Source organism: Colletotrichum chrysophilum (assembly GCF_026319265.1).
Source record: "Colletotrichum chrysophilum strain AFK26 chromosome Unknown scaffold_52, whole genome shotgun sequence".
Taxonomy (NCBI): Eukaryota; Fungi; Ascomycota; class Sordariomycetes; order Glomerellales; family Glomerellaceae; genus Colletotrichum; species Colletotrichum chrysophilum.
This window is the reverse complement of record NW_026517339.1, coordinates 232,851-258,994: the sequence shown is the minus strand read 5'-3', so window position 1 is coordinate 258,994 and position 26,144 is coordinate 232,851. Positions and strand designations below refer to the sequence as shown.

Below are 26,144 nucleotides of genomic sequence, written 5' to 3'. Positions count from 1 at the left end.
CCAGGTGAGAATGCAGTGCTGCGGGCCCGTAGCAGAAACCTCAAGCTCACTCAACCCCACAGCAACATCACCATCGCCAAGCTCTGGCCAACTACATCGCATGAGTACGACCGCAAGCAGACATCGCCATCATGCAGAGTAGTGACGGGCAGCCTGCCGGCCCCAGTGCCCTCGAGAATCGCCTGAGAAATTTGATTCTCACCAACGCTCCCTCCACAAACGACCCGCCGCAGTTCTCTGACACCCCGCGAACGGCCGCACCTCTCCCTGTCGGTGCTGCTTCTCCGCAACCCGCCAACAATGACAACTCTGCCTCGGCCCCCGTTGATGGGAAGCTCCCAGGCTCGCCCAAGATTTCTAGAAAGCGCCCCAATCAAGCCCAAAGACGCCAGATGAACGCCCAGCTGTCAATTCCCATTGACCCTCGACCTTCGCCGCCTACCCATTACGGAAGACCTTTTTCCGGATCTCCAGGTCACTCGTCTCATCCTCCCGGCTTTCACCAGAATGGCGGCAGATCTCACCACGCGGCGGCCCCTTACCATGGCCAGGGACAGCCGCAGGGTCAGTATGCTGGAATGCAGCCGCACACGCCAAGGCGTGATGGACCTCGACACCCCGGAAATCTAGACACCTCTCGCTACCATGGTGATCAGCCTCACTTCGCGCGTCAGGACAATGGATCGCCCAGATATCCGCGCAATCCTCACGGTCAGCTCTACAGTCCCCGTGGCTCCCAGCACCAGTTCCGTCCCGAGGAGCTGGAGAATCAGGCCGCCTACCTGGAGGGCCTCTGCAGCACTCTTGTCGCTGGCGCGGAGATTGAACGCGGCGAGATCCTCGAGAAGGAAAACTTTCGACTCAAAATTGAGCAAGTCTGTCGGGTTGCCATAGCCGAGTATGAGCAGCAACAGAATAACATTGAGAACTTCCCTCCTCAGTCCGTGGAGTTGAAATGCTTCGGCAGTCTTTCCTCAGGTTTCGCTACCAAAGCATCCGACATGGATCTTGGCCTCGTCTCGCCGCTTTCCCAACCACAACCCGATGCCGCAGGCTCACCCATTCCCAGGCTCATTGAGAAGGCTTTCTTGGAACTCGGCCTTGGCGCTCGTCTTCTCACTCGAACCAGGGTGCCGATTATCAAACTTTGCGAGAAACCCCCCGAGAGACTGAGACTGGACCTGCTGGAAGAACGAGACAAATGGGAAAAGGGCATTGTCGACGTCGACCATGCAGACGCAGCCGATGAAGATGAGCATGTCGACACTGAAGCTACCCATGCCAAGGAGGCTACCAACGATCAGCCAGACGACTCGGCTGATCATAAGACAGACGCAACGTCCCCCACGGCGGGAGATGCCTCCGAGTCGAAGCCGAGCATGCGCCAGTCAGCCAACATGTCGCTACCCGCTTACTATAATGTGGCGAAGCGGGCATTGAGAAAGTTGGGAGGCCGTGACGTTACTGTGTCGAACTGCCGCGAGCTGACTGAAGAAGACTACGTACTCCTTAACAAAGTGTGCGAGGCCTTCTTCGCCGGTCTTCACAATAGGGAACTGAAGAACAGGTTGTCGGCTTATCACTCGCTGTCCTTCAAGCCACTCGCCAACGTACCCAACTACCGTTCGTTAGCCGGCGTCTACGCGCAAATGGAAGGCGAAAGAATCGTCATGCTTTGCGAGGCGAACACTATCGTTGCTAGTGCTGAGGATGCTGATGATTCTGCTAACGCGCTCATCGCAGCTTGGAAGTCCCTCCAAGATCAGCCACACTTTGGCATTGAGCCGCTGACTTACACCAAGCATCTTCAAATCCAATTGGAAAAACTCAGAAAGCTGCCAACCGCACAACTGCTCACCCTCGAGCAGAGCCAACACGAGGCCGCTGGCGCGTATCACAACAGAGCCTCCAAAGTTGTGTCGCAGCTCAGACCCCGCGATGCCGCCAGCTTGGTGGCTGCCCAAAATCTCATCATCGAGAAATTCGCGTCCGGCATATGGATCAACAGCATTCGTACGCAGGTCGCGGAGTTCATCGAAGCCTCCCCCGCGAATATCAGCATCCACGCCGTCGCCCGCCGCCACAAGAGTCTGCAACTCGCGTCAGAGCTCGAGAAGGCTCTGGACCATAATTTGTACGATGCCACTCTCGAAAGCGATATTAGAGATTACATCTCTGTCCTTCGTGGTCCCATGCGTAAGAGCAACGCGGAAGATCCTCATTATGACTACGTCATCCCAGTCACGAAACAAAACATCGAAACCATCAAACGCATGCGCGAGATCAAGGACCCGGCTAAGATGTCCGTCAACCAGCCCCGCGACCCTTACCGCGACAAGCTTGAGTTTCCCAAATCCGGCGTGGGCGTTCAGTGCGATATCAACTTCTCCGCTCACCTGGCCCTTCATAACACTCTGTTGCTGCGGTGCTACTCCCACACCGACCCTCGCGTCCGGCCCCTCGTCCTGTTCATCAAGCACTGGGCAAAGGTCCGCGGCATCAACACACCCTACCGCGGCACCCTTAGCAGCTATGGCTACGTCCTCATGATGCTGCACTATCTCGTCAACGTCGTCCAGCCCTTCATCTGCCCCAACCTCCAATCACTCGGCCCAGCCCCGCCGCCCGAGGGCATCTCTCCCACCGGCCTCGATGACAGTATCATGTGCCGCGGCCGCTTCGTCGGCTTCTGGCGCGACGAGCCCGAGATCCGCCGCCTCGCGCAGATGAACCTCATCAACAGCAACCGCGAGTCCATAGGCCACCTCCTCCGCGGCTTCTTCGAGTACTACGCCCAGAACGGCTCCATGAGCACGTACCCCGGCCGCGGCTACGACTGGGGTCGCGACGTCCTCAGCATCCGCACTCCAGGCGGCCTGCTCTCCAAGTCCGAAAAGGGCTGGACCGGCGCCAAGACCGTCATCGAGTACCGCCCCAACGCTGCAGTCAACTCACCCAGCACCGAGGCCCCTCCCGCAGCAGCGCACTTTGCTCTCAAATCACCCATCGACCCGCCCACGCCGACCACCCCGTCCGCCGCGACCGCATCACAAGATGCGCCATCCCCGACCGTCGGGAGCAAGCCGGCCGTCGCCACGCCCACGACCGCCGCCGCCGTCACCGCCGCGTCCCACAAGAACGGCGAGGTGAAGGAGGTGCGGCACCGCTACCTCTTCGCCATCGAAGACCCCTTCGAGCTCGACCACAACGTCGCGCGCACCGTGACGCACAACGGCATCGTCGGCATCCGCGACGAGTTCCGCCGCGCGTGGCGCATCATCAAGGGCGCCGGCACCGGCAACTTCAGCGACGAGCTGCTCAAGGACGTCGCTGCGGTGAAGGAGGAAGACGAGAAGAGTACGTTCGTGTCGCTGCTGGACGAGATCCACGGGTGGGAGCTGTTTGAGTGAGTGAGGGAACGATTGTGTGTATTATGGGAAACAGAAATGGCAGTATATGGGATGTAACTTTACTGTGTTTGTAAGAAGAAATGTGACATGTGAGGACGGGCGGACGGACTGGAGGGCATGCTCTTTAGGGACGATGTCACGAACGGATCATGAGAGAAAAAAAAAAGAGGAAAACCAGAGATGAGATGAGATTGAGTTGCTTGTATTATTATTACCCTGTGTAACTACAGAAAAAAATCCTCAAACCGTTACCAGTTACTGGCAAAGGTAGTGAATCAAGTTGGCACAAGTCAAAGAATATTTCACGGAGGAAAAGCATGTTCGAAGGTTTCTCTTACCCCTCGCCCACCCATCCCGGAGGTGGTGAACGCCATAAAGGCAGACTGAGCGAGGGGTCTTCTTTTAGTCGAAAATTTGATCTACCAACGCTCCGTTAAGGACTTCTTCTGGGATGAAGATAGCCCTTGCTGTCCAGAAGACAGCATCGTTGGGGGGGAAGAGACTCTCCTAGGAGATTGTCCAAGAAGTCAAGAAAAGGAAATATTAGTGTAGCACACACGAGACACACACACCGTAAAGGTTGCGGTCGGATGAGGTATCAAGATCATAATTCATGTCTAATACTGACCATGTTAAAAAACGTTTCAAGTGGCAGACCATTCCCAGGTCGCACTTTTGTGTTGCCGCCATTCTGGCTTTTTTCCACTGTGCCGTTGCCGCCTCCCAAACGCCGCGCTAGAATGCCATCACACCTCCCAAGGATGCCAATGAAAACGCACACGATGCCCAGAGTCCAGTTCTTAGACCAAGAAAGAAATGCAAGAAAAGAAGCCGTGATGTTCTGGCATAGAATGACATGATTCCGCCTCACGCTCTTTTGCTGAATTCTTCTAGTCCAGGATGTGCTGGTACAAGGGAGAGATTGACTCGCCGTAGTGGTTGCGACGGATGGCCTCGGCGAGGAGGAAGGAAAGATCCAGGACGACAAGCTTGGGGGTGCGCTTGGCCTGGTCCTCGGGAATAGGGAAGCTGTTGGTCACGATGATGGCATCAATGCACTCGCATTTCTGCATCTGCTCAAGACAGTCACCACCAAAGACACCGTGGGTCGCCATGCAGTAGACCTTCTTCGCGCGGCCCTTTTTCACCACAGTCTCGGCCGCAGCGATCCAGGAGCCTGGCTTGTCGATCATATCATCCACGATGAATACGGTCCTGTTCTTGACATCGCCGACCAGGGTTATCATGTGCTCGACCTTCGGGTCCTTGAGGACCTCATCTTCCTCGTCTGACTCAGGAACCGCGTCGCCGGAGCCGCCCAGCGCATGGGGCTGAGGAGCGAAGAAGGACGATGCCTGAGACATAGCCATCGGGTCGTCGTCACGGACGCTGCCGCCCGCGGTCGAGGTAGCCGGCGATGGATAGTCGTCGTCCACGATGTGGCCTTGGACAAGACGTCCGTGGGTGACTTCGTGAGCGCGGCGGTCATCATACTCCGCATCGCCCTCCTCGTCGTCATCCGTAGCACCGTTGGTGGGCTTGGACTGTGTAGGGGTCGTTGGCCGGTCATCCATGGTGCTGGGATGAGAGCGCGGGGGGTTGGTGTGCTGAGGCGAGCCGTGGGCGTCGGCCCTGACTCTAGCAGCGCGACCGGTGGCAGGAGGGGTGGTTGGTCTAGGGGCAGGCGGAGTGCGACTGCTCTCCAAGACAGGCTCGCGGTCGAGGTTGTCAAGGTGGTGCATGATCATGCTCGATGTCATGTTGCCACCACGCTTCTTCTCGGTAGTGACCATTCCAAAGTTCAGCTTCAGGGCGTCCGCAAGCGATGTCACACGCTTGGTACCGCCGGCGTTTTTGGATACGACAACAGCCTCCTTCCAGTTCGGCACGTTGTGGCGGATCCACCTCGCCAACAAGGGCTCAGCGTGGAGGTTGTCGACGGGACACTTGAAGAAGCCCTGCATCTGAGACGCGTGGAGGTCGACGGTGACGACGTGCTTAACGCCAGCGACGCCGAGGAGGTTTGCAAGCATCCTCGCCGTGATCGCACCGCGGTGGGACTTCTTCTTGGACTGGCGGCTGTAGGGGAAGTACGGCAGCACAGCTGGAAGGGGAAGGGTTAGCGACGCGATAATAGTGGGTTGAGTGAGCAAGAGGTTGTGCTTACCAGTGATCTTGTTCGACGAGCCGCCCTTGCAGGCCGAGATCATGATCAACAGCTCCATGATAGTGTCGTTGACATTAGCGCTGCCGGACTGGACGACGAAGACGTCCTTCTCTCGGACGCTGGTCAAGATTCGCACGCTCGTCTCGCCCTTTTGTGTGACGGGTTAGCCTCAACAGGGAGTCCAAACAAGTTTGGAATTGGTCCAATCAAGGCAAGAGCCGGAGAGAGAAGAGGCCGCGACAGGTCGCGAGTCCCATCCTCGCCGACTCCCCGCCGTTGGTGTTGACGGCAGCAGAATTTTGTGTCTTTTGGGGATTGGCCAAAGAACAAAGATCGCACTTCAGCTTACATTGGAAAATTGGGTAAGCTCCGCCTCGGCAGGAGCCATACCCAGGTTCTCACATATTTGAGTAGTGAGGGCCGGGCATGAAGAGCCCGCGAAGATGAGAGTGCCGCGCATTTTGCGAAGAAGAATGCGAGAGGGTCGAAGAGTTTTGGTTCGCGTAGCGGGGAGCTTTTATTTGCGGGCTGCTGCGAAAGGAAAAATTGAGTTGGGCGCAGGTGGGGGGAGGCCGGGGGTGGTTAAGCCGACAAACGGGGTCGGGCCAGCTGAAGAGTGGGGCATGACACAGTGCGGCTGTCTTAACCTGGCGGATGAAGCCATCATTCGTACTGTATTTATCCGACCCGGACAAGCCTCGTTCGCACCGAAATTTTCAGCTGCACCGTGCTGGGCACTGGGACCCCGCGATGCTGCTTGCGCCCCTCCGAAGCAGGTGCAGCCAGTATCAAGGTCGTGAAGAAGGTGCGCCTCGATAGGCAACGACCCAACCGTTCATGCAGGGGGAAAAGTTTGGGAAGAATATTCGCCAAGTTTAGAAGACTATTGGTGTTCTATATATGACTCACTACCCGAAAATACTCGCCTGCGAATTTTCATAGATGATTTTGAGGTTGGTTTAAAAACTCCTCCACGCAGTCCATTCACTATTTGTTCCCGCTGACATACGCTTGGAAGTGTAAGATTTGAAGTGCGCTCAATGAGAAACGGAAATTGAGATGGGCATCCCTCACTTGATCCACCACCTCGCTCCATATGGGGTTCTCGCTCCTGTGGACGGCGACAGAGTTGTGATCGACGGCCCTGCACTGGCGTATCACGTCTACCACCTTTGCACCAGGAGTAGCACCGGCCTTCCTTCCTACCAACTGCTCAGTGACACTACCATCGCTTGGCTGGACAAGCTCACGAGTCACAACATCTCCATGTACCATGCCTTAGCCAATGCACCATCGTATCTTTGAAGACTTACGCGTTGCAGAGCTGCGATCTACTTCGACGGCTTCCTCCCGCCATCAAAGATTCCTGTCCGACTGGACAGAATACTGAGGACTTCAACACAACTCAAGCTCTTTCACTCAACATTCCCCAATGCTTGTTCAGCCAAGCAGGTCTCAGCCACACACCACAGGCAGCCTCCTCTCTTTCCGACAGACGCACCAAAGAGAGAACAGCCCCTGACCCCGCCCCCGCCATTCCTGGTCGCTGCCGTGGTCGACAAGCTCAGCCAAACTGACAAGTATGCGGACTTGGTGCGTCTGGTACCGGGCGAGGCGGACGCTTACTGTGCAGACGATGTCCTGAAGAACGGAGGAACCATCATAACCTCCGACTCTGACCTCACAATACACGACCTCAACGAAGGGGCTGTTGTCTTTTTCAAGGATCTCCACATAGGCTCTGCAGATGGAAAGGATGGCCTCCTTGGGTTGAAGTTCTGTCCCTCGGACGTGGAGAAGCGTTTGAAGCTACCAGAGGGACAAGGCATGCGGCGGTTTGGATACGAACTTTCCAAGTCCAGCAGGCCAAAGTTCTCGCAAGTCCTCGAGAGCTGCAAGGGAGATGTTGCTGATCCGGAAGACTTCCACAGCTTCTGTAGGCCATATGAAGCTCTGGATACAACGGATTGGAGCGCAGTCCCCGTGCTTGGGAGCTTGAAGAATCCCAAGCTTGATGCCAGGCTGTCAGAGATCGTCCTCCAATTCGTGGGCTACTCAGGGGCCTCCGCTGCCTCATCTGAGGAGAAAGGTGCAGAAGGGTGCATGATGTGCCTTCCGCCACTCCTAGACTGTCCTGCTCGTGCAAGCGCATGGGATAGCAGCGCTTCTGTCCGGCAGTTGGCGTATAGTTTGGCTTCCCTGCTGAAACCAGGAGCGTCGCCCCCTGTCCGAGAGTACAGAAGAGTGTACAACGGGATGAATCAAGGGAAGAATGTCATCATTCTTCCTCGGACATCTATCAAAGACTACACCGACTTTCTTTATGACACTCTGAGCCAAGTCAAGAATAGTCTGGGAGAGGCGGAGTCACTTTGGCAGACTGTGGCTCTTCAACAGGTCCTGGCTTGCTCCAAGGTCGACGGCAAGTACGATGTATGCGTCGGAGCAGTCAAACAGGCTCTTTCAGTGGAGGCAGGCTCCGGCCTCATCCCATGGGACGTCGTTCACCTGTCAGCGCAGGTCCAGGCCATGCTCTACTCCCTCCGTCTCCTTTCTCAGGTCCTGGTCCTTCTGGATGTCGTGAAACCCGCAAAGGTGCCCAAAGGCCTTGACAGGCTCCGTGACCTTCTTGAATCCCTGCCGTCTTTGACGGAGTGGCCAACAGTAGACGGAACCCTGGCCTTGCTTGGCAAAGGGAACTTAGCTAAGCTTGCAGAAGCACTCGAGATACCCGAGAGTGATTTGCTTCCTGCGAAAGAGGCAAAGAACAGGAAGAAGAAGAGGAAGAAGATGGCCGAGACTGAGCCTCAAGCGTTACCGGAGAAGAAGAGGTCGTCCAACCCATTCGACGTTTTGGGCGATGAGTAGAATTAGAGCTACTCTTAGAAAATCAAGATAGTTGCATCCAGTTGGGACATGAATGTCAGCTTCGGCCGTCTGTATCTTGGGCATCTGGATACCTCCGCGATCATGCTTTTGTCTAGTTAGGTTCTCTGTAAACGGCTTATCACAAACCTGAAAACGAGTGGGTTTTGTTGGGTTGTTACTTCGCTATGCCCCCCCACCCCCCCCCCCCCCTCCCACCCCCATACACTGAGGCACTCTCATCTTGTCAATGGCGAACAGATCAACGTGGATCAGGCAAAGACAATCTAAAGCAAGATTGGCTTGCAATTTTCCCTCCATAATGTCCGGCATCCCTCCTCATATTCCTTCGCCTATTGTGTCTAGGCGCCGAATAGCGAAGACATGCAAGCAATTCTTTCAGAATCGTCATGGACCATAGACCGTGGCTTTGCGCGACTTGAAGTTGCCGCCCTACGTGTTGAGAATAGTGTCAAAACTCTCCCCATTGTCCCATAGAAGTTTTGCTTCAGGCCTAGTTGAAAAATATATATAAGCAACTCGGCTTTTCTTTTCTTTATAGATATAACTTAACCCATTTTCGCAACATAAAAAGATTCGGCACCCTGTCTTCCCACTGAAACAATTAACCAATCACTGGTGCCATCTCGCAGGTGTCATGTAAGCTTGGAGAACCTATTCCTAGGTATTTTGAGCTCCATTTATTTAGGACAATGAGTTCTCTATTGCAAACGCTGACGAGCCAACTTACTTTTCCTCGTCCTGCGCTCCAATACCTATGTTGTTTCTTCAGCAATACTAGAGCAAATTCAAAGACGACAGCAAGTTTTTGTGAAAGGAGACTTTCAATGAGAAAACTGCATCAGTCCCTTGTAACCCGTCTCACGTCACTGCTGATTGTGATAAAAGTTTCCGAGTCCAGCGTGCCCTCAATTGCTATACCATCGATGGACCGCAAACGAGCTGGTAGTTAATGACCCAAGAACTGAAACATGATGTAATCTACCTTTCTGGGAGTTCTTGCGTGAACCACAAAATCAAAGAAAAAAACAGGGTAATAGTGTGATGATAACAAGATGGAGCCAAATAGCAAGAACTACATAAGAAGCACACGTCAGGTCTCTAATACTTTGACCACTGAGGACCACCCCCTGAAATGTAGCTGGAAGCCACAGCAACTCCACTCACGCCGAAGCAAGAAGATCGCTGTTCCAGTGTGACGAAGGACAGATCCAGTGCTGTCTGGTGGAGTGGACTACAAATTAGAAACAGGAATTGAGATGACATGATACGATAACGCAATTGTACAGGAAGCCTTCGGAAACTTTGTCCACCGGGACAAAGAAGAGCCGCGAAGTTCATACCAGATAATCAGTCAATGTTCAAAATCATTTCAGCTTGCCATCGATCCTTGCCCACCGTCAGTCCCTCTCACGTATCCCCTTTGGAATAACGCTCAACTGCGTACGAAATTAAGTTAAGGAAACGCACTTACCGTGTGTACTTCTTCTAGTGGACAGCATCTGAGTGCTCGGCCGATCCCACACCACCACACCGACGCCATCTGGAAGCGATTTTGCTGCTCTTCCCCATCGTGTCTGATTCTCTATGATGTACAAGACCCTACCACGAAGCCGAATCGAGTTACTCAATACGCAGCAAATGGATAGCATAAAAGCTCGCTCGGGGGAGCGAGACCTGTTTCTCTCAGCAGCCAATGTCCGTCGTCTGCGTCTAGGATTTGACAGGCAAAGGCAATTTTTAGCAGGGTGCTCTCAAACCATTTCGGAAGTTGCAACCCCAGGCAGCGTCTCCCACTCCTCAGCGGTACGCCTGGTTTTGCTTAGTCTCTCCTCATGTCTCTTGCTTTCTGCATATTCAACTTTGATACGCAGGGTATTCCAGTACAGTTTCCGCACGGAAAGTGCGTGTTGGTCCACTGCGGCTACGCCTCTGCGGAGGTGACAATACCTCGAAAGAAGTTGCATACTACACTCTCCCGGCCTTTGTGGCGGCGAATGAAGAGTACGATTCCTAACAATCTGCCCTCTTCACATCCAACGAAGTAAGCACGGCGCCTACTTATACCAGAAGCTGGGCTCTAGATCTTGTAGGATCATCGGACTTCCGACGCATCATACCTTCGAGTCGCAGCCATCTTTCGCTCTCATGCCTTCTCAGACACATCCGTCCGATACGAGAACCCCTCAACCAGTGAGCCGGGAACGTAAATCGGCACTTTCAGATCGCCATCAACACCCGAATCTCACCTATAAAAGCCCAAGTCCCAGACGACTCCCTCTTCCACAGAAGCAGACACCCCATTAGTGCGTCCAGGGGCGATAGATTACAGCAACCTCTAATTCTGTGTCAACTAGCTCATCTCCGTCGAGTTCTCGATGCTCACCGGCAGCAGGCCCAATTCTAAGCCCCGAAATCTTCATCCGGCCATCGTCACACATCGCTTCTCAGCCCCTTACAAGTATTATTGACGAATAGACGGATAGCGCTGCCCATGTCAACTCTTGCAGACATCGCCTTGCTGCTGGCCACGGTAAGAACAAAACTTACAATCAGCGAGTATCACCGATCATCGAATGTTCTTCGCCGCCCCCCGGCCGCCCCCCATTGCCGGTGGTTCAAAATGAACAACAAGATTTGAGCCAGGCTTTTATAGGCAAGTAATACTTAATCAGCTGAAATTCAGGCCGCGAACTGTATATAACTTCAAACCCCCAGCCCAGATATGTTGCCCCTCCTCTCCCGCAGAAATCATAGTGTTGTTGGCCCCGGTTGTAGCTGTCACCAGGATTCAACCTATTCAACTGGGAAGGCCACCGGAAAGTTGTCGATCCTCACGAGCAGCAAGCTCGTCCGTCTACACCCAAATCGATCCATCATCGTTGGTCGCCTCTGCCTTCTCAAGAGCATTCAACACGAATAAGTAAGCAGCGTTGCCCCCCATAGCATTTCTTGCAGACGCTGGTTTGCCCTTCCTTGGTCGAGATGACGACACAGCTTGCAGGGAAAAGTTACCGTCTCGTAGCCATACCGTCCAACGCCCCCTTAAATTGTCGGTGGCTAGGAAAAGAGAAGAAAGCTGATCTGCGCCGAGCCTTTATATGCAAAGAGTATTTCCGTAACCTCCTTGAGATGTCCAGTCTCGCGTCCAACGCCTTCGAAGCACGCCGAAGCGAGACTAGAGTAGTTTCGTCATTGTTGTCTTCAAGTTTGGCTGTCCTTCTAGACAACAACTGGATCATATCACACATCACGACATCATCACCCATCAAAGTAACCAGAATCTCAAACAGCAAAGCCACTGTCTTTTCATCCTTTGTTTGTGTATTTTCTGAACTGCAATTACCAAAGGGACACCGTAGGCTTCTCCCCCGTCCCGATGTTTCCATCCCGTACACCTCCACCCCCAAGTTTAGTATCAGTCAGGTAGGTTGGTTTGTAGTAAAAGACCGCGTTTTTCCCCCCCCGGTTCTCCCAACCCCAGCCGCCGTCCGTCTTTCCGCCCCTCTCTCCGATTCGTCGTTGCGTATGTAAATATGGTTGTACTTAAAGTAGCCGGGAGACCTTGATCAAACAAGAGGTTCCATCAGCGTCGAAGAGCAAGGCGCGGGGGGTGGTTTCAGGCTCTGGAGTAGTGTTCGATTCCATGGTCGGGGAGAGCGTGATGTACGAAGCTTGCTCGTGTGGTTTTTGTAAAGAAGAAGAAAAAAGTTTGCGCAGAAAGAGTTCGCTCTCGCCTCCTCCCAACCCTAGTTGTTCGCGTGCGTTCCGGTGCTTACGTCGTTCCGGTGGAGCATCATAATCAAAGGTTTCGAAATTGTACACTGCTTATTCGGGCATGCGTACGTACAGTCGTCGGTGTGTTGCCTCCAGAAAGGTGGCGGCCAGTTGTGATAAAAGTGCAAGTTTATGCCGTTTGGCTAGCAGGGCTACGCCGAGACCAGGTCTCGCCTCCACGCCCGCGGTAGCCGCCGCGGCCGCGGCTAGGGGGCGGCGTGGAGGTGCTTGCCTCAGAGTACGAGGACTCACGGCCCTTGCCGCCTCGGCTGGGTCCGGATCCTCTTTGACCGCCTCGTCCACTCGAGCGTCGTGGGTTGCTGGCTGATCGGGAGAAGGGCAAAGGAATCGTCTTTGCTTCGCCCATGCCGGGGAGCTGAACGCGATAGACGCTGCCAACAGATGACATCTCGTGGGGGAACCACAGAGCTCGGATCGTCGGTTCAGCATCCGACACCCAGAAGCGCCTAGGCAAGGGCTTGGCCGGAGCAGAGGCAGGGTGCCACGCAGCATCGGGCGTCTTATGCGGGAGCTTGATCTGAGGCAGAGATCCCATTTCCTGCTCCTCAAAACATTCCTCCGCCATCGGCTTCGTTGTGAAAGACTTGATGTCGTCTGTAAGGTTTTGAATAACTGAGCGCGGCAGCGACACGGTTGCTGCGGGGTTGTAATACCCTGTATACTCGAGAGCGCTCTTACTAACAGGCTCGACACCGGGGGCTCTGGGCGGCGAGTTCGGCTTACGGCCGGTAAGAAGGTTGTTGATTCGATCCTGCCAGTTTTCGTGCTCTTGCTGTCGCGAGGCATTGTTCTGCTGGTAGGCACCGCGCGTGTAAACATTGGGTTCCTTGTAGCCGGCGGGGCTCGCCCAAGCAAATGATCCGCCGGACCTGGCTGCTGTAGGTTCAGCGACTGCCGAAGGCGGCAGCTTTACCACGTATCTCGGGCGGGGAAGGGAGACGTGGGGATGCGAAGCGTCGCCATCGAAAGCAGGATGGCCGTACACCTCCGGCGGCGGGGGCGAGGGCGAGTTGGGTCTGGATCGCTCAGCAGGATGGTTTGAGACGTCATTTCTGCTATCCTTGGGGGGGAAGAACCGGGATGGCCGTGCCTGAGATGCGGCTGGTCCAGTGGGAGGCAGAATGGAGCCGGCTGCAACATCGTGATGAACAACATGAGCAGGTTCACGCCTGCCCTCTCCGGAAGGTCTCCAAGTATCCTTGATTGCGGGTTGGGCCTGTTCAATAGTGAGACCTCGCTCGTTGAGCTGACGGTCACGCTCGAGACGCTGAGTTCTCCGCTCGTCGAGAAGTGATTTATCGCCATCCAAAACTGAGTTGGCCCATCTGTTCCGCATCTCGTTCAAGTCACGATTGGGTCCGGGAGCCGGGCGAGGCTGAGTTGTCGGAGGAGGCTGGTTCTGAACACGCTGTGCGCTGGGAGGCGCAATGGGGGCGGGGCCTTGCCTAGCTTGGGTCGGAGGCAGCTGGCCAGCTTGTGACTCAGGGAGGCGTCCAATGTCAGTGTTGAATGTGCCATTTCCTAGACCACGATCATTGTTAGGAGATCCCCATACGTTCTTCGCCTGCTGCCCAGCAGAACCCCAGGTCGGCAGGCGGTCGGGTTGCTTTGGAGTTTGCGCGTCCCACAGATTCGGCTGTCTTGCGTCATGTCCAGATCTTCGATGTTCGGGGTCGCCAGTCGTAGGTCTTTCGCCGTAAGGCTTTTCGCTGGCGCTCGTCACGGTTGTAGGTACGGTCGACGGGCCAGAGCTTGCCGCAGACTCTCTAGACTGCGATACGGTGTCTGAACTAGCGGAGCCGTCGCCTTGCTGAGCCGGGGGCTGAATGGTGGCACTTGCGCTCTCTGGAGAGTCCTTCTTGGCACTCTTGCGTTCCGGTGGCGGTCCCATGGCATCCAGCTTGGCCTTGATGCGCTCCTTCCTCGCAGCCTCCTCACGTGCCTCCTCTTCACGTCTTCGTTGCATTGCCAGCTCGCGCTTCTCGCGCATAATCTTCTTTTGCAATTCCAGATCCTCTTCGAGACGAGCCATTGGCGGCGGCTGAACCGGACGTCCCTCGGGTGGTCCAGCTGAGTGAAGGCTGGCGTAGTTGGTACCCGGGGAAGCGCGGGGCTGCCACTGCTGGTTCGAGTGCATCCGGGGGCCATGCTGAAGGCCTGAGGGGGAGAAGTTCCGCGGCGAGACGGGGCTATCGATCGAGCCTGTAATAGAACCTCTGCGCGCATTGAGCAGATCTTGAGGAGGCGGAGGCATTTCGTGCTTGCCAGGTCTCTGCATGTAGGAACCGCTTCCGCCACTGACGTTCGAGGATCCGCGGCGTCGACCAAAGGGGCCATCGGGCATCGTTGTCCTGCTAGTTTGGAAAGCCGCAGAAGGCTCAGGATGATCAGAGTGGGAGGGGCGTTGCAGAACGGGAGGCTGTCTGGCATCAGATCGGAACGATCCCCTTCGGTCATTGACTGGTTCATAACGACCAGACTGGGAGTTGAAAAGCTCCCGGTTTCCGCCACCAGGCCCTTCTCTCCACGCAGACCGATTGAAGTCGTCGGCGGCGATTTCTCTCGCATACGGCGGCGGCGTGTTGTTGCGGCCTGGCTGATCTCTGGGGGCGAATCGGTGTCCTGCTTGAGGCGGGGGCTCCGCGACGATGGGAGGCGCTTTTTCAACGGGTGGAAGAGGCGCCCATGGCGACTTGACGGGCGTTGGGGGAGCAGGTGGCTTTGCGACAAGCGTTGGTTTGTCGGCTGAACCGCCCTTGAGAATCAGACCCTTTCCAGAGGCAAGAACACCGGGTTTCATGGACGGGGACGGGGCGTTGCGTGGAGGCGCGGGCGACTTCGGTTTCTCGATCGGTTTCTCTTTTGGAGGAGCTGGCGCGGGCGCGGGCGCCGGAGTCGGTTCGGGAGGCGGAGCGGGAGTCTCATCAGGGTGCGGCAATGTTGTCTTGGTACCGTCGGTCCAGGTGATGGTCTCGGGCGCCCAGTCGTCATCATCGTCCTCAATGTCCGCCCAATTACCTTGCGCCTGTGCGCTTTCCGGGGCCAATCGATTCGCCATGTGGATGCCATACTTCTTAAGTTCCTCATCTGTGAATTTCTTGGGCTCCGGAGGCGGAGCAGCTGGGGATGAAGATTAGCAAAGACCAAAGCCTCCACGATTTCCCGACAGCCTTACGTCGATTTTTGTTCCATACTGCGCTGGGGTCCGGGCCGGATGCGTTGGTACCGTTGGCTGCCGAAAGTCGCGGAACGTTGCCAGTGCCGCTGCCCGACTTTGCAATAAGTCGGGGTCGCGACGAAAGGGTAGAGGTGCCAGAAGGGGAAGAGCTCAACAAACTTGCGGAGCTCTTGTCGGCGGGTTTCGAAGCGGTACTACCGGCGGCGGCGGCAGCGGCGCCTTTCGCGGCAAGGAAGGTCTTGTTGACAGACACAGCCTTAAAGGTCGCGGGTTTCTTGACGGTTGATAACGTCCTTCCGTGGCCCTTTTCTCCATCTCGAGCCCTCGATGCTTCCGTATCTGAGCCCCCACTCACGCTGACATCTGCTGAGATGGCCTCTTCGACACCGGTGATGTGCTTGTTCTCGAGGTCATCGAAGGCTGCGGGGCTGCCATTCAGTTTTGCGCGGTTTGGACCATCGTGGGCGCCGCTGTCGTTGGTCTGTTTGCGCAAGTTAGCCATCATGATGCGGCATGGGTGTTGGTTGGAGTTGGGAGGGGGGACGTGGGGACCTTCCGGCATCTCTGGCGTCGTGGTCTCCGTCCGCAACTCCATTGTGTCCGTCGCCGTCCTAGCTCTAGACGACGCCCCTCGGCGTTTTCAACCGGCAGCGCTGGGTGACTTTGAGGGGGAGCACTCACGAGCTTGGGTTCGGAGGAAGCATCGACGGGGGCGAGGGTGGCTTCAGTAGCCATCATACGTCGTGCTGCGCTGCGGAGGAGGAGCGAGGTTGGGGTGGGCGGTCGCTTGCCTCGAGTGGTCGGCGTTTCGGGGTAATAATCGAGCCTGAGGTGGTTGTCGAGGTTATCGTCGGCGCGGTACTCGTCGCGATCGAGGGAAGGGGAATCGTCGCGGATCGTCGTCCCGATTGTCGTGGGATTCTAGGTGGGAGGTAGAAAAAAGGGAGCACTGAGGCGAGGTGGTGTAAAGTGGCACCGATGCGGCTATGATGGTTGTGAGGTTGATTTTCCAGAGGAGCTGCACCTAATCAGGGAATAGCGTGCGCGTGCGGCAGGGGAGCACTGGGCGCTGAACCACCTACGGGCTGGTACAGGTAGTGGTCATAGGTTCCCATCGCACTCCCAAGGACGGCACTTTAGTGTACCTTAGGTACGTCCTGACAGTGCTCGTTTGGCTCCAAAGGCCGCTGTATCTTGTTTTTCTTTTATCTATTTCTTTTGTTTCTCGTAAATCTCTTGCCTAAATGAACCCTGTATTCTATTTCCTCACGCATCACCATCTGGGGGTATTTTATTGCAACATCGTAACCCAAAAGAAACCATGGGCACAGACACTGCTCGCAGGGACACAGCGCACTTCAAGCACTGGGCCGGGCTGAGGTGCCCTGCCTTGACTTTACCCATTAGGTGGCACGGTGGGTGGGTGGTGAGAATGAGGGGAGGCAGGTGAGGGAAAAAAGAGTGGAACCTGCTGGGGCCTCTCCGCCGACGTGGACACACCACCACCGACCCGACGGCTTCGTGAGGCTGTGACAGTGCGGCCAGATGACTCACTGTGCGCCACTAGTACTGTGCCGCCAGTCTCTTCCCTGCTCTTTCCTCACGAGAGGCAGGCACCAACCAACGCGGGATTCCCCGACATCGAATGCCTATTCTTGGACTTTTTGCATTGATCGGCCTGTCCCCCAGTCTGAGCATCGCAGAGGGCCGCGAGTGCGCACCCGCACTTCTCCGACTGACACTTGTTTTACAGACCTAGCTTACAAGGCTACTGACTGCTACCAAATGTTGGTCGACGACAGTTGTTACCTGGTACCTTAGGATTCTTGTGTCGCCACTGGGATGGATGCATGTGTATGGCGAGCTCAAACTCAATGCCCCAGTCCTCCCCTTTCCCAACTCTTCCCTTTTGCCCGTTGCATCCCGTCTTGCGAGTGGTGGTTGTCTGACTGGTCGGTCGATTGGTTTGTTGGGGGTGCAAAGACTTGACTGAGTATTACGCAACACTCACTCACTTTTCGATTAATCTTTCCATTAGCTGAAACAAACTCTCGGCACCTGTGGTCGCCTCTGCCACTCGCTCGACTTGTAGGTGGCCTTAGCCGAACCGAGAAATCCGGGGTCGCATCTGAGGGGTCACTGCATATCCGAACATAGATGAGCAGACGGCACATACTGCTTCTGAGAGCTCTTGAGACAGAGTGCGTATGTAACGAAGACATACAAAATAACTGAGTAGTGCGGGATGCCAAAGTGTAAATAAAAAAGGAAAACAGAGCTCACGAGTCGACTCGTAGCTGTCGGACGGTCGAGCTTCTCTCAACGTGAGATGTGATTCATTGAGGCCGTCAGACCATGTCATGAAATCTCAATTACACGAGTCGATGGATCTGACACCACTAGTGCTAAAAATGGACATAGACATAGCGAATGAACCGTACAGCTGGATATAAGTATACCTACCGCAGCAGCTACAATGCTGAGATTGGACTAGGCGCACTTAAGCTTGGTCATACTCGGTGGAAAGGCATAAAGGCAGATATAGACTTGTGGACAGTTGCCTGCGAGACTTTTGATCAATCTTCAGCAACGTAGCCCATGCATTGTAAGCTCTACATGAGGTCAATAAAGCTAGCGTTGGAACTTCACAAGTCGTCAGACAAAGCGTGACAAGACACAAGGGAATTTGCCGAGGAGGTTCCTCTCGGAGAAAATAGAGCTTCTAATTCTTGTATACACAGTCCCAATGCCATTACACAGCCTACGGGTTCAGGCTGGACCTACACATCCGATCGGGAGAGAGTAGCTTAGTGAGCATTGTTCTTGTGGTGGCCTGTCACGGTTCAAGAGACGTCAGCAAATCCCATCCGTTGAAACGTTTACACCTCGTATCTCTTTTCGTCCGAACTGCCCCGCGCCCGCAGGGATCCCTAAAAAAACACAAAGGCGAAAACTTACGGAGGTGGAAGTAGTAGTTCTGGGCGTAGCCGACGACGAGGAGGAAGCCGATGGCGTGGATGATGGCTGCGCGCGACCTGTCAGCAATGTCTCTTTACACATTCGTCGTCTCGGAGGAGCTCGCAACATACGCTTGGCAGAGGCGTTCTTGCCGTTGAAGTGCTTAGCGGCGTAGCGGCCGAGGATGCCAGAGGCCTTGGCCTCGGGAGCCGGGCCACGGGGGAGCTTCTCGTAGAAGTTGACGACGCGCTGCATGCGGACGGCGTTGGGGTCCGCACCAAGGGCCTGGATCGAACATTGCGCATGTTAGCCAACCATCCCCATCAATCAACAGACATCATCAAATCCGGCCAGCGTGAATAAGCTCTGCCCCCCGCCTCTTCCAACCGCATGTCGCAACTGCGTGCACCGCCTGCCGTCGTCTCACGATCCTGCCAAAGCTCCGAGGAGCCCCGTCCACCTCTTGACCCAGTTTCCGGCCGCATCCTGCACCATCCCGCCCGAACCTCCGACTTTCGCGGCGTTATCTTCGCACCACCTCGGCCATCCATCAAAACACGTCAGAATCGCAAGAGATATCGTACCTTGGGAGAGGCGACCTAGATGCATCCCAATTAGCCAAACTGCAGAGACACCCCGCCGTCCGAGAAGCTCTCGCCAAACGACACCGGGCGGGCGGAAAGGGATACCCGAGCTAGCGTACCTTGGGGGGGATAAGGGTCGAAAGACCGCGGCGGGTGACGAAGCTCATTTTCGCGAGGAGGGCGGAGGTATCTATCGGCTAGGGATGAGCAAGTCAATTGACGGCGCGGGAGGGTATCAATTGACCTTCGTTTCGACGTTGGGGGGGTTGAGATGGCTGCGAAATGCGGGTGGATTTGCCGAACGTGAGGTTTGAACGAAAAGCACTCGTTTCTCTTCGGGTCAAGGTTCTTGCGGCTAGCCAATCAGTGTGCGGGACATCGGGTGAAAGGTGGGTCACTGGGCGGCGGCAGCGGCAGCCAACCCAGGCAAGGCTGTTTGCCGAACGTCAACCACCATCACCAAATCGACTACAACCGTTTCCGAAGGAGTCGCCGATTTCGCCATCCCCCCGTCGCAATGGCTTCCCTCCGCGTCCAGGGCGCAGCCCGTCTGCTGCGCAGCGCCGCCCCGATGCGGGCCGCCCTCCCGCTGACTGCTCGCCGATTCGAGAGCTCCGTCGCCACAACTACCGCCGCCCCCCCCGCCGTGGCTCCCTCGACGCAAGAGAACGCGCCCGACTACACCATCCAGGCTGACAAGGCCACCTCGTGAGGATACCCGTACCGCCCGGGCGCCCAATTGGGAATACCCGGGACGTCGAGAACACACCAATGGCTAACCTACGAGCCTCCAACAGCACCTTCACCCCCGTCCCCAAGAAGATCCAGGACGCAAGCGAAGACGTTCCCTACCTTCAGGCCGCCGTCCTCTCCGGCGCTCCCATGGAGCTCCAGGCCCGAACCGTTCGGTACGCACGTATCCCAAACCACTCCACACACGAAGTTTTCCCCCAAAGACATCAGCACGGGACCCGAATGTTTACTAACAAATAATCACCAGCATCTACCAAGAGGCCAAGCCCGCGACGCAGTCTGGAGACTGGCAGGGCCACCACTGGCGCATGGACTGGGACATCCTCCCCAAGGGTCACAGATGGGAGAACCCCCTCATGGGCTGGCAGTCGTCCGGCGACATGATGCAGGGCACCAAGCTCAACTTCAAGAGCAAGGAGGACGCCATCCACTTCGCCGAGAAGCAGGGCTACGAGTACTTCGTGCAGGAGCCGCAGTCGAGGAGGATCCGCCCCAAGGCCTACGCCAACAACTTCCTCTACTCCCCCAAGAAGCTCAAGCACATCCGCACCAAATAGACGACCAAGCCAAAAAAGAAACTTGTACTGTACATAAGACGCCCTGCAAAGAAGCTTTTTTTAACACCTTCCAATGGTCTGTTCATTCTCATGGAACGCGCGTATTACGACTATGTGATGGAATATACATGAAATATTTCTTAGTAGTAGAGTTGAGTGTACAACGAGACTTTGTTGAAGCGCATTAGGAAGGGCCAATGTCAGCGGACTTTGGCGGTCCGCTATTGGTCCGTTCCGGGCCCGCCATGCGAGATGTGTATCCGAGCTTCGTTGAGCTCAAACCATGGTTGCTCGTAAAATGAGAGCTCCGCCTACAAACCAGCAAATGCTTTTTACGTTTCCAGCACGGCCTCGTGGTGGCATCAGTAGCAGTGCTTTAGACAGCAATCGCGCAGCAGAAATGACGCCATCCAAGCTCCTTCAAGTCAGACTTGTGAAGCTCTGGACTCTGTCTCGGCTTTTCACAATGCACCTAGACATGGAAAGTCGCGCAACAGGGGCACGAGATTCAGAGAAGAGCAATTAATAGTGACAATGCCATTTAAGCTTCTATTGTTTGTTCGGTGCACTGTTTATCCCGAGTATCATTATATCGTTCGAGGATACACCGATCCTCCATTTCCCAACGCCTTGCTACCTTGTCCCTAATGCCAATTATTCCGAGTCGTGAAACTCATCAAAAACACCATCGTAATATGAATCTTCGGACTCGTAATGTTCCAACGCGTCCTGGGTATCAGCCGAGTCGGAACGAGGTTCGTTCTGCTCCTGGCGTCCCGGCTCAATCTAGGAAACAGCCGAGTCTGAGCCCCTTTGAAGACGCAGGGTCATTTTCACTGCCTGCACCTAAGAGGAAAGTACCATGGGGTCGTGGATGTCAGCGTCGCCGTCCCCGTTGAGGCCAATGCTTATTCTGTCTGGTAGCGCCTTCTTCTCAGCCCGGGCAGTGTTTTCAGCCCAGGCACGCATCCGGATCAGGTTCCGAATCGAGGCCTCCCTACGCTCTGTCTCACGCTGCAGGATAGCCTTGTTGACGTCGTCTGCCACGCCGCGTCTCAAGTCAGGGTGCAGTATGGCGGCCAGCTGGGGCTCAAGATCGCTGTGAGGGAACACCAGGAGAGCCATTGTCTCCTCCAGATCCTTGAGGAATCGAGGATCCGTAGGCGCTCGAGGACCAAGGTGGTGCGTGGCAAAGGTCAAGGCGGGAGTGATATCTCCGCCGGGCGTCGCCGTACACGACCGGATCAGTTCGACGAGCTGGAGGCGCAGAAGCGCAAAGTGGAGGGTGGGATCCCTGTCCAGAATCTGGTCCATCTGTTAGTCGTTGCGACAGAAATATGATGCACGTTTAACAAGACGAAGTAGAAAAGGTAGCTCATTGAATAATGGTGTGCCTCATCAAAGGGCCCGAAGGCGCTATGAGTGGTGCATGTAAAACTCGGTTTCTAATCACAGCTCGGAGGGGAGACAGATTCAAGTAAAATCAACATACCTCAGAGTCAAAGTCGTTCAGGGCCTCGATGGCAGCCTGGATGCTGCCAGTGTGGATAGCTCTCTGAATCTGCTGGCGAATCTTCACCGTCTCATCGATCTGGTGTTCTTGCAGGTTGGCTTCCTTGCTGAACTTGTCGGCTGCCCTAGAGTAGCCCTCCATCGTGAGGTAGTCGAGGATCAGGGCGTTGATGTCGCTGGAGGTCCATGTTAGCATGAGCCTCTTTTTGCAAATCAAGTATGTGTTGCAAATGAAAGGTGAAGCAGCAGTGTCAGGGTAAAATTTTATATCGAGTTCTCCGCATGTTAATTGCTAGGAGAGATTCCCATTTGATAGTCGATCATCATGTGAGCTGGATGGGGGGAGGAGATTCGCGCGCGAGACGGACTAGCGTGGAGCTAGCGTGAAAGAGAACGGGCTTACCTCTTGGGCGACTTGACGTCCTGGACACGCCTTTCGAAGGCATGTTTCATGGGAGTAGCGGTCGACGCAGACGAAGTCTGAATGACATCTTAGCCCACAGCCCCCAGGGAAGGGAGGTAGCTCCAACGGACCATGATTCTCTCCAGGGTCTCCCGCACGAGGCGAGCAGCAGCTCTATTCCAGACTGCTATCGCTGTTGGGTCGTTGATGTCTGGCAATCCTGACATGCGATGTCGGGGATGAGGCGTCCGTGCAAGCCTAAATCATGAAGAAAAAAAATGTGAAGCGGAATCAGAACTTGGCCGTCGTCACATTGGGATGGCCGGTCGAGGCCCCGTGGTTTTGTTGTTGGAGCTTGAAAGAAGCTGCAAAGCGGAAGGAGAAAGGATTGGATGTGGGAGAAGGAGAAAACGTCAGAACAAAGAGAAAGAGGCTGGAGCGGAGCTTTATTTGGTTCCAGATTTTGCGGCTGCAGCGCACCAATTGCAGAATCAGCCGGTGGGGGAAGTGGGGCAGACTGGATTACATAAGTGAGATGGGCCACATGAGCACCGCTGCTGAAAGCGGGCTGGAAGGGCTGGCGACAGGGCAAGAAAAGCACAGGGCTGCAGATAAAGCTGCTTGAGATGGCGGCGACCTGAGGTGCATCGCGCCTCGGACAGAGCAGCAAACGCAGGAAAAATACAGGGTAAGCTCCACTACGGGCACAAGACAGGCAGGTACGAAAGCTAAATGGAACACTACGACTCTCCAGCGTTTGGGTGCGAAGCCTCAGTGCTCCTCTCTGGGCTACGTCTGGGCCCCTAGGTACCTAGGTAGGTCTAAGCGAAAGTCACCTCGCTGTAGGTATGGTAGGTTAGTATGTAGGTAGAAGTAGGTAGGTAAGGGAGTCTCCGTAGATCAGTGAGGAGGCTGCGAGCGTCTAGAACCGGTGTAAGGCGACCGCCGCCGATGTTTACCAGGTCGGTTTAGAGTAAAGAGGCACACGACACAGCCTCCCGTTTACAACTCCCCCTTTCCTGCCTTTTACATTCATCATTTCAGACTTTTCTTGACATCTTCCAACATAACACTATCAAATCGCAACTACAAAAAATATCATATGCTTTGCGGGCGTAGTAGCTCTGGTCAGCAACTGTCCCGACGCAACTTTGCCAGGACCTAGGTTACCTTACCTTACCTTTACAGCCAGGTGCTCCACACTGAAGGCTTGTCAAAGTCCAGCATCCCCTCAGCGCTTATCTTTGGAGACTGGACCCTTGAACTTTTGCCTCACCTCACCACCACTTCATTCCTCTCTTCCATTCTTATATCCTTCTCTTCCTTCATTCAACTGCGAGGAAGCAGAGACCTTCAAGACCGACCGGCAACCCCTGCAGCGTGCCCCTCACCCGTCGTCACTCCTGAGCTGCAGGAACTCGAGGTCCAAGCTGCAACTATCCGCCATCGCCTGTACCCCTCCACGTCGGCGAGCTCCGAAATGGCAGAGACAAACGGCACAGAGTCTCATGTGACGGTCCAGAAGCGAACGCACTACTCACCACCATGGGCAGACGTCAGCATCATTGGCATCGCCGGCAGCTCGGGCTCGGGCAAGTCCACGCTGTCCCACGCCATTGTTAGGAAGCTGAATCTGCCCTGGGTGGTGATTTTGTCCATGGTATGTGTGCAATTTTACCCCGCCAACCACCACCGCATCGCATCGCCCCTGACTTGTGATATTAGGACTCTTTCTACAACCCCCTCACTCCTGAGCAATCTAAAAAGGCATTTGCCAACGAATTTGACTTTGATTCACCAGAGGTGAGTTAGTTTCCGCGAGTGTGAAGAGCGGTTGTTGACGGCTATCACAGGCCATCGACTTTAATGTGCTTGTGGATTGCCTCCGAGATCTCAAAGCTGGGTAAGTGACAATGGTCATGAGATGACAATATCGAACATCAGAGGATCTACTGTCTACTGTCGATGAAATTTCTTACCGAATTTTGACTTACGCCTACCAGCAAGCGTGCAGAAATCCCCATCTACTCCTTTTCCAAGCACCAGCGTATGGAAAACACCACAACAATCTACTCCCCCCACGTAATCATCCTCGAGGGTATCTTTGCCCTTCACGACCCGCGCATCATTGACCTCCTGGATATGAGAGTAAATATGATCTCTCCAGATTTCGGTTACCGCCTTCTCACAGCTGTCTAGATATTCTGTGAGGCCGATGCTGATACTTGCCTGTCTCGAAGAGGTCAGTGCATAATAGCGATGAATACGTATGCAAGGATGCAGAAAGCTGACCTGAGTTTCTAGTCTTGAGAGATGTCAAGGAGCGTGGCCGTGATGTGGAGGGCATCATGAAGCAGTGGTTCACCTTCGTGAAGCCCAACTTTGAAAAGTTTGTCGAGCCGCAGCGAAAGGTGGCAGGTAAGGCCCCTCAGTGTTATGAAACTCTCTACCATCCGTGCTGACGATGCATAGACATTATTGTCCCAAGAGGAATTGAGAACCGAGTTGCGATGGGTGAGTAGACATGAGCGTTGTGAGTGAGCGTTGCTAAATCAACGAACAGCCATGGTCGTTCAGTACATTGAGCGAAAGTTGATTGAAAAATCGACCCACCACCGTGCAGCCCTGACACAGCTTGAGCTGGCTGCCGCCAGCGAGCCTCTGTCTGACAGGGTCGTAGTCTTGGAACAGACGCCGCAGCTGAGGGGCATGAGCACCATCATCCAGGACATTGACACCTCAGGCGAGGACTTCATCTTCTACTTCGACCGCTTGGCTTGTCTCCTGATCGAGCAGTGAGTGCATCATCCTCGACCTCTCGGGCAGCAAACTAATGATGCAGGGCGCTCAACAACGTGCACTTTGAGGAGAAGACGATCGCCACGCCACAGGGATATAAATACAACGGTCTTGTGGCCAAGGGCAATGTAAGTGCAGTGCTCGTTCTCCGAGGCGGAGCCGCATTTGAGACGGCCCTGAAGCGGGTCGTCCCCGACATGAGGACGGGCAGGGTCCTTATCCAGTCCAACGTGCGGACCGGAGAGCCTGAGTTGCACTACCTCAAGTTGCCCGATGACATTGATGAGCACGAGGCAGTCTTGCTCATTGACACGCAAATGGCCAGCGGAGGCGCGGCACTCATGGCGGTGCAGGTCCTCGTGGACCACGGCGTCGCGCAGGAGAAGATTGTGCTGGCTTGCTACGCCGCCGGAAGGCTGGGAGTCCACCGTCTGGCCAAGGTGTTTCCCGGCATCACGATTGTGCTCTGCAATATGCTTGCAGACATTGAGGATCGTTGGGTCGAGAAGAGATACTTCCGGTGCTAGCCTTGCCCTGCCCTGCCCTGCCTTGACCTTACCTCGACTTGCTCGGTGCTAAGGCACGCATGTAGAAGATGAGGCTGCGTCCTTTATCATGTGCTCCAGTAAATAATACCCTTACTCATGTAGCAACAGGAAGGGTCTAGCAGTAAAAGCCGCATATCCCATAGGGATGCCAAGATATCTGACAGAGCCTCCACCGGGATGTTGCGAATGCGACACAATGCAGCCTTTTTTTTCCAGACTGTCAGACGTGAAGAAAAGACGCAGTTTTCGTATGCAAGATCCGTCAATCCGTGTCTGGCAGCGGCATCGCTGGTTTATCAACGGACATCATTGGCCAGCGGCCCATCTTCAATTGGCCGAAGGAGGCACCGAAGAAGTGGACAAGCACTGCGAAAGGTGTGGGGTCTGCACGCTTGCCACGGCAGCCGGCATGGGTTTTTGACGCCGCTGACTGAGGTCTTTTGGCGTCGCCAGGGTCGCCATTATCAGATTTTGCAGGGAGGCAAGCTATCAGCTCGGCGGATCAGGGACGCGGCGCCGACACGGGCCCAGAACTTGGGACGAAAGTCCGAGAAGAGTTCGGTTGACGACGGCATGCTGTTTGCCTCTCGG

At 55.1% G+C, this 26,144-nt stretch overlaps 8 protein-coding genes across 8 annotated transcripts; 4 read left to right on the top strand and 4 right to left on the bottom strand.

Annotated features, from left to right (window-relative positions):
- Window positions 1–131: 131 nt before the first annotated feature.
- Window positions 132–3,410, top strand: COL26b_006847 (uncharacterized protein; the record flags this gene model as incomplete). The annotated part of the gene is made up of 1 exon (XM_053179658.1): window positions 132–3,410. One exon carries the CDS (start codon window positions 132–134, stop codon window positions 3,408–3,410), a length of 3,279 nt encoding a protein of 1,092 aa, XP_053036447.1.
- Window positions 3,411–4,300: 890 nt separating this feature from the next.
- On the bottom strand, window positions 4,301–6,037 carry COL26b_006846 (uncharacterized protein; the record flags this gene model as incomplete). The annotated part of the gene is made up of 3 exons (XM_053179657.1): window positions 4,301–5,514; window positions 5,578–5,725; window positions 5,927–6,037. 3 exons carry the CDS (start codon window positions 6,035–6,037, stop codon window positions 4,301–4,303), a joined length of 1,473 nt encoding a protein of 490 aa, XP_053036446.1.
- Window positions 6,038–6,636: 599 nt separating this feature from the next.
- Window positions 6,637–8,445, top strand: COL26b_006845 (uncharacterized protein; the record flags this gene model as incomplete). Its single annotated transcript, XM_053179656.1, has 2 exons — window positions 6,637–6,845; window positions 6,900–8,445. 2 exons carry the CDS (start codon window positions 6,637–6,639, stop codon window positions 8,443–8,445), a joined length of 1,755 nt encoding a protein of 584 aa, XP_053036445.1.
- Window positions 8,446–12,370: 3,925 nt separating this feature from the next.
- On the bottom strand, window positions 12,371–16,034 carry COL26b_006844 (uncharacterized protein; the record flags this gene model as incomplete). The annotated part of the gene is made up of 2 exons (XM_053179655.1): window positions 12,371–15,381; window positions 15,437–16,034. The coding sequence occupies 2 exons, from the start codon at window positions 16,032–16,034 to the stop codon at window positions 12,371–12,373; spliced, it is 3,609 nt and encodes a 1,202-aa protein (XP_053036444.1).
- Window positions 16,035–18,246: 2,212 nt separating this feature from the next.
- COL26b_006843 (uncharacterized protein) lies at window positions 18,247–19,148 on the bottom strand (the record flags this gene model as incomplete). Its single annotated transcript, XM_053179654.1, has 5 exons — window positions 18,247–18,272; window positions 18,398–18,463; window positions 18,529–18,682; window positions 18,982–18,996; window positions 19,101–19,148. The coding sequence occupies 5 exons, from the start codon at window positions 19,146–19,148 to the stop codon at window positions 18,247–18,249; spliced, it is 309 nt and encodes a 102-aa protein (XP_053036443.1).
- A 350-nt stretch (window positions 19,149–19,498) lies between these two features.
- Window positions 19,499–20,291, top strand: NUO21 (NADH:ubiquinone oxidoreductase 21kD subunit; the record flags this gene model as incomplete). The annotated part of the gene is made up of 3 exons (XM_053179653.1): window positions 19,499–19,689; window positions 19,779–19,889; window positions 19,982–20,291. The coding sequence occupies 3 exons, from the start codon at window positions 19,499–19,501 to the stop codon at window positions 20,289–20,291; spliced, it is 612 nt and encodes a 203-aa protein (XP_053036442.1).
- Window positions 20,292–20,945: 654 nt separating this feature from the next.
- COL26b_006841 (uncharacterized protein) lies at window positions 20,946–22,433 on the bottom strand (the record flags this gene model as incomplete). Its single annotated transcript, XM_053179652.1, has 5 exons — window positions 20,946–21,077; window positions 21,153–21,605; window positions 21,784–21,979; window positions 22,207–22,283; window positions 22,338–22,433. 5 exons carry the CDS (start codon window positions 22,431–22,433, stop codon window positions 20,946–20,948), a joined length of 954 nt encoding a protein of 317 aa, XP_053036441.1.
- Window positions 22,434–23,686: 1,253 nt separating this feature from the next.
- COL26b_006840 (uncharacterized protein) lies at window positions 23,687–25,532 on the top strand (the record flags this gene model as incomplete). The annotated part of the gene is made up of 9 exons (XM_053179651.1): window positions 23,687–23,866; window positions 23,932–24,009; window positions 24,060–24,109; window positions 24,210–24,354; window positions 24,406–24,448; window positions 24,511–24,624; window positions 24,679–24,720; window positions 24,770–25,001; window positions 25,049–25,532. 9 exons carry the CDS (start codon window positions 23,687–23,689, stop codon window positions 25,530–25,532), a joined length of 1,368 nt encoding a protein of 455 aa, XP_053036440.1.
- Window positions 25,533–26,144: the final 612 nt, after the last annotated feature.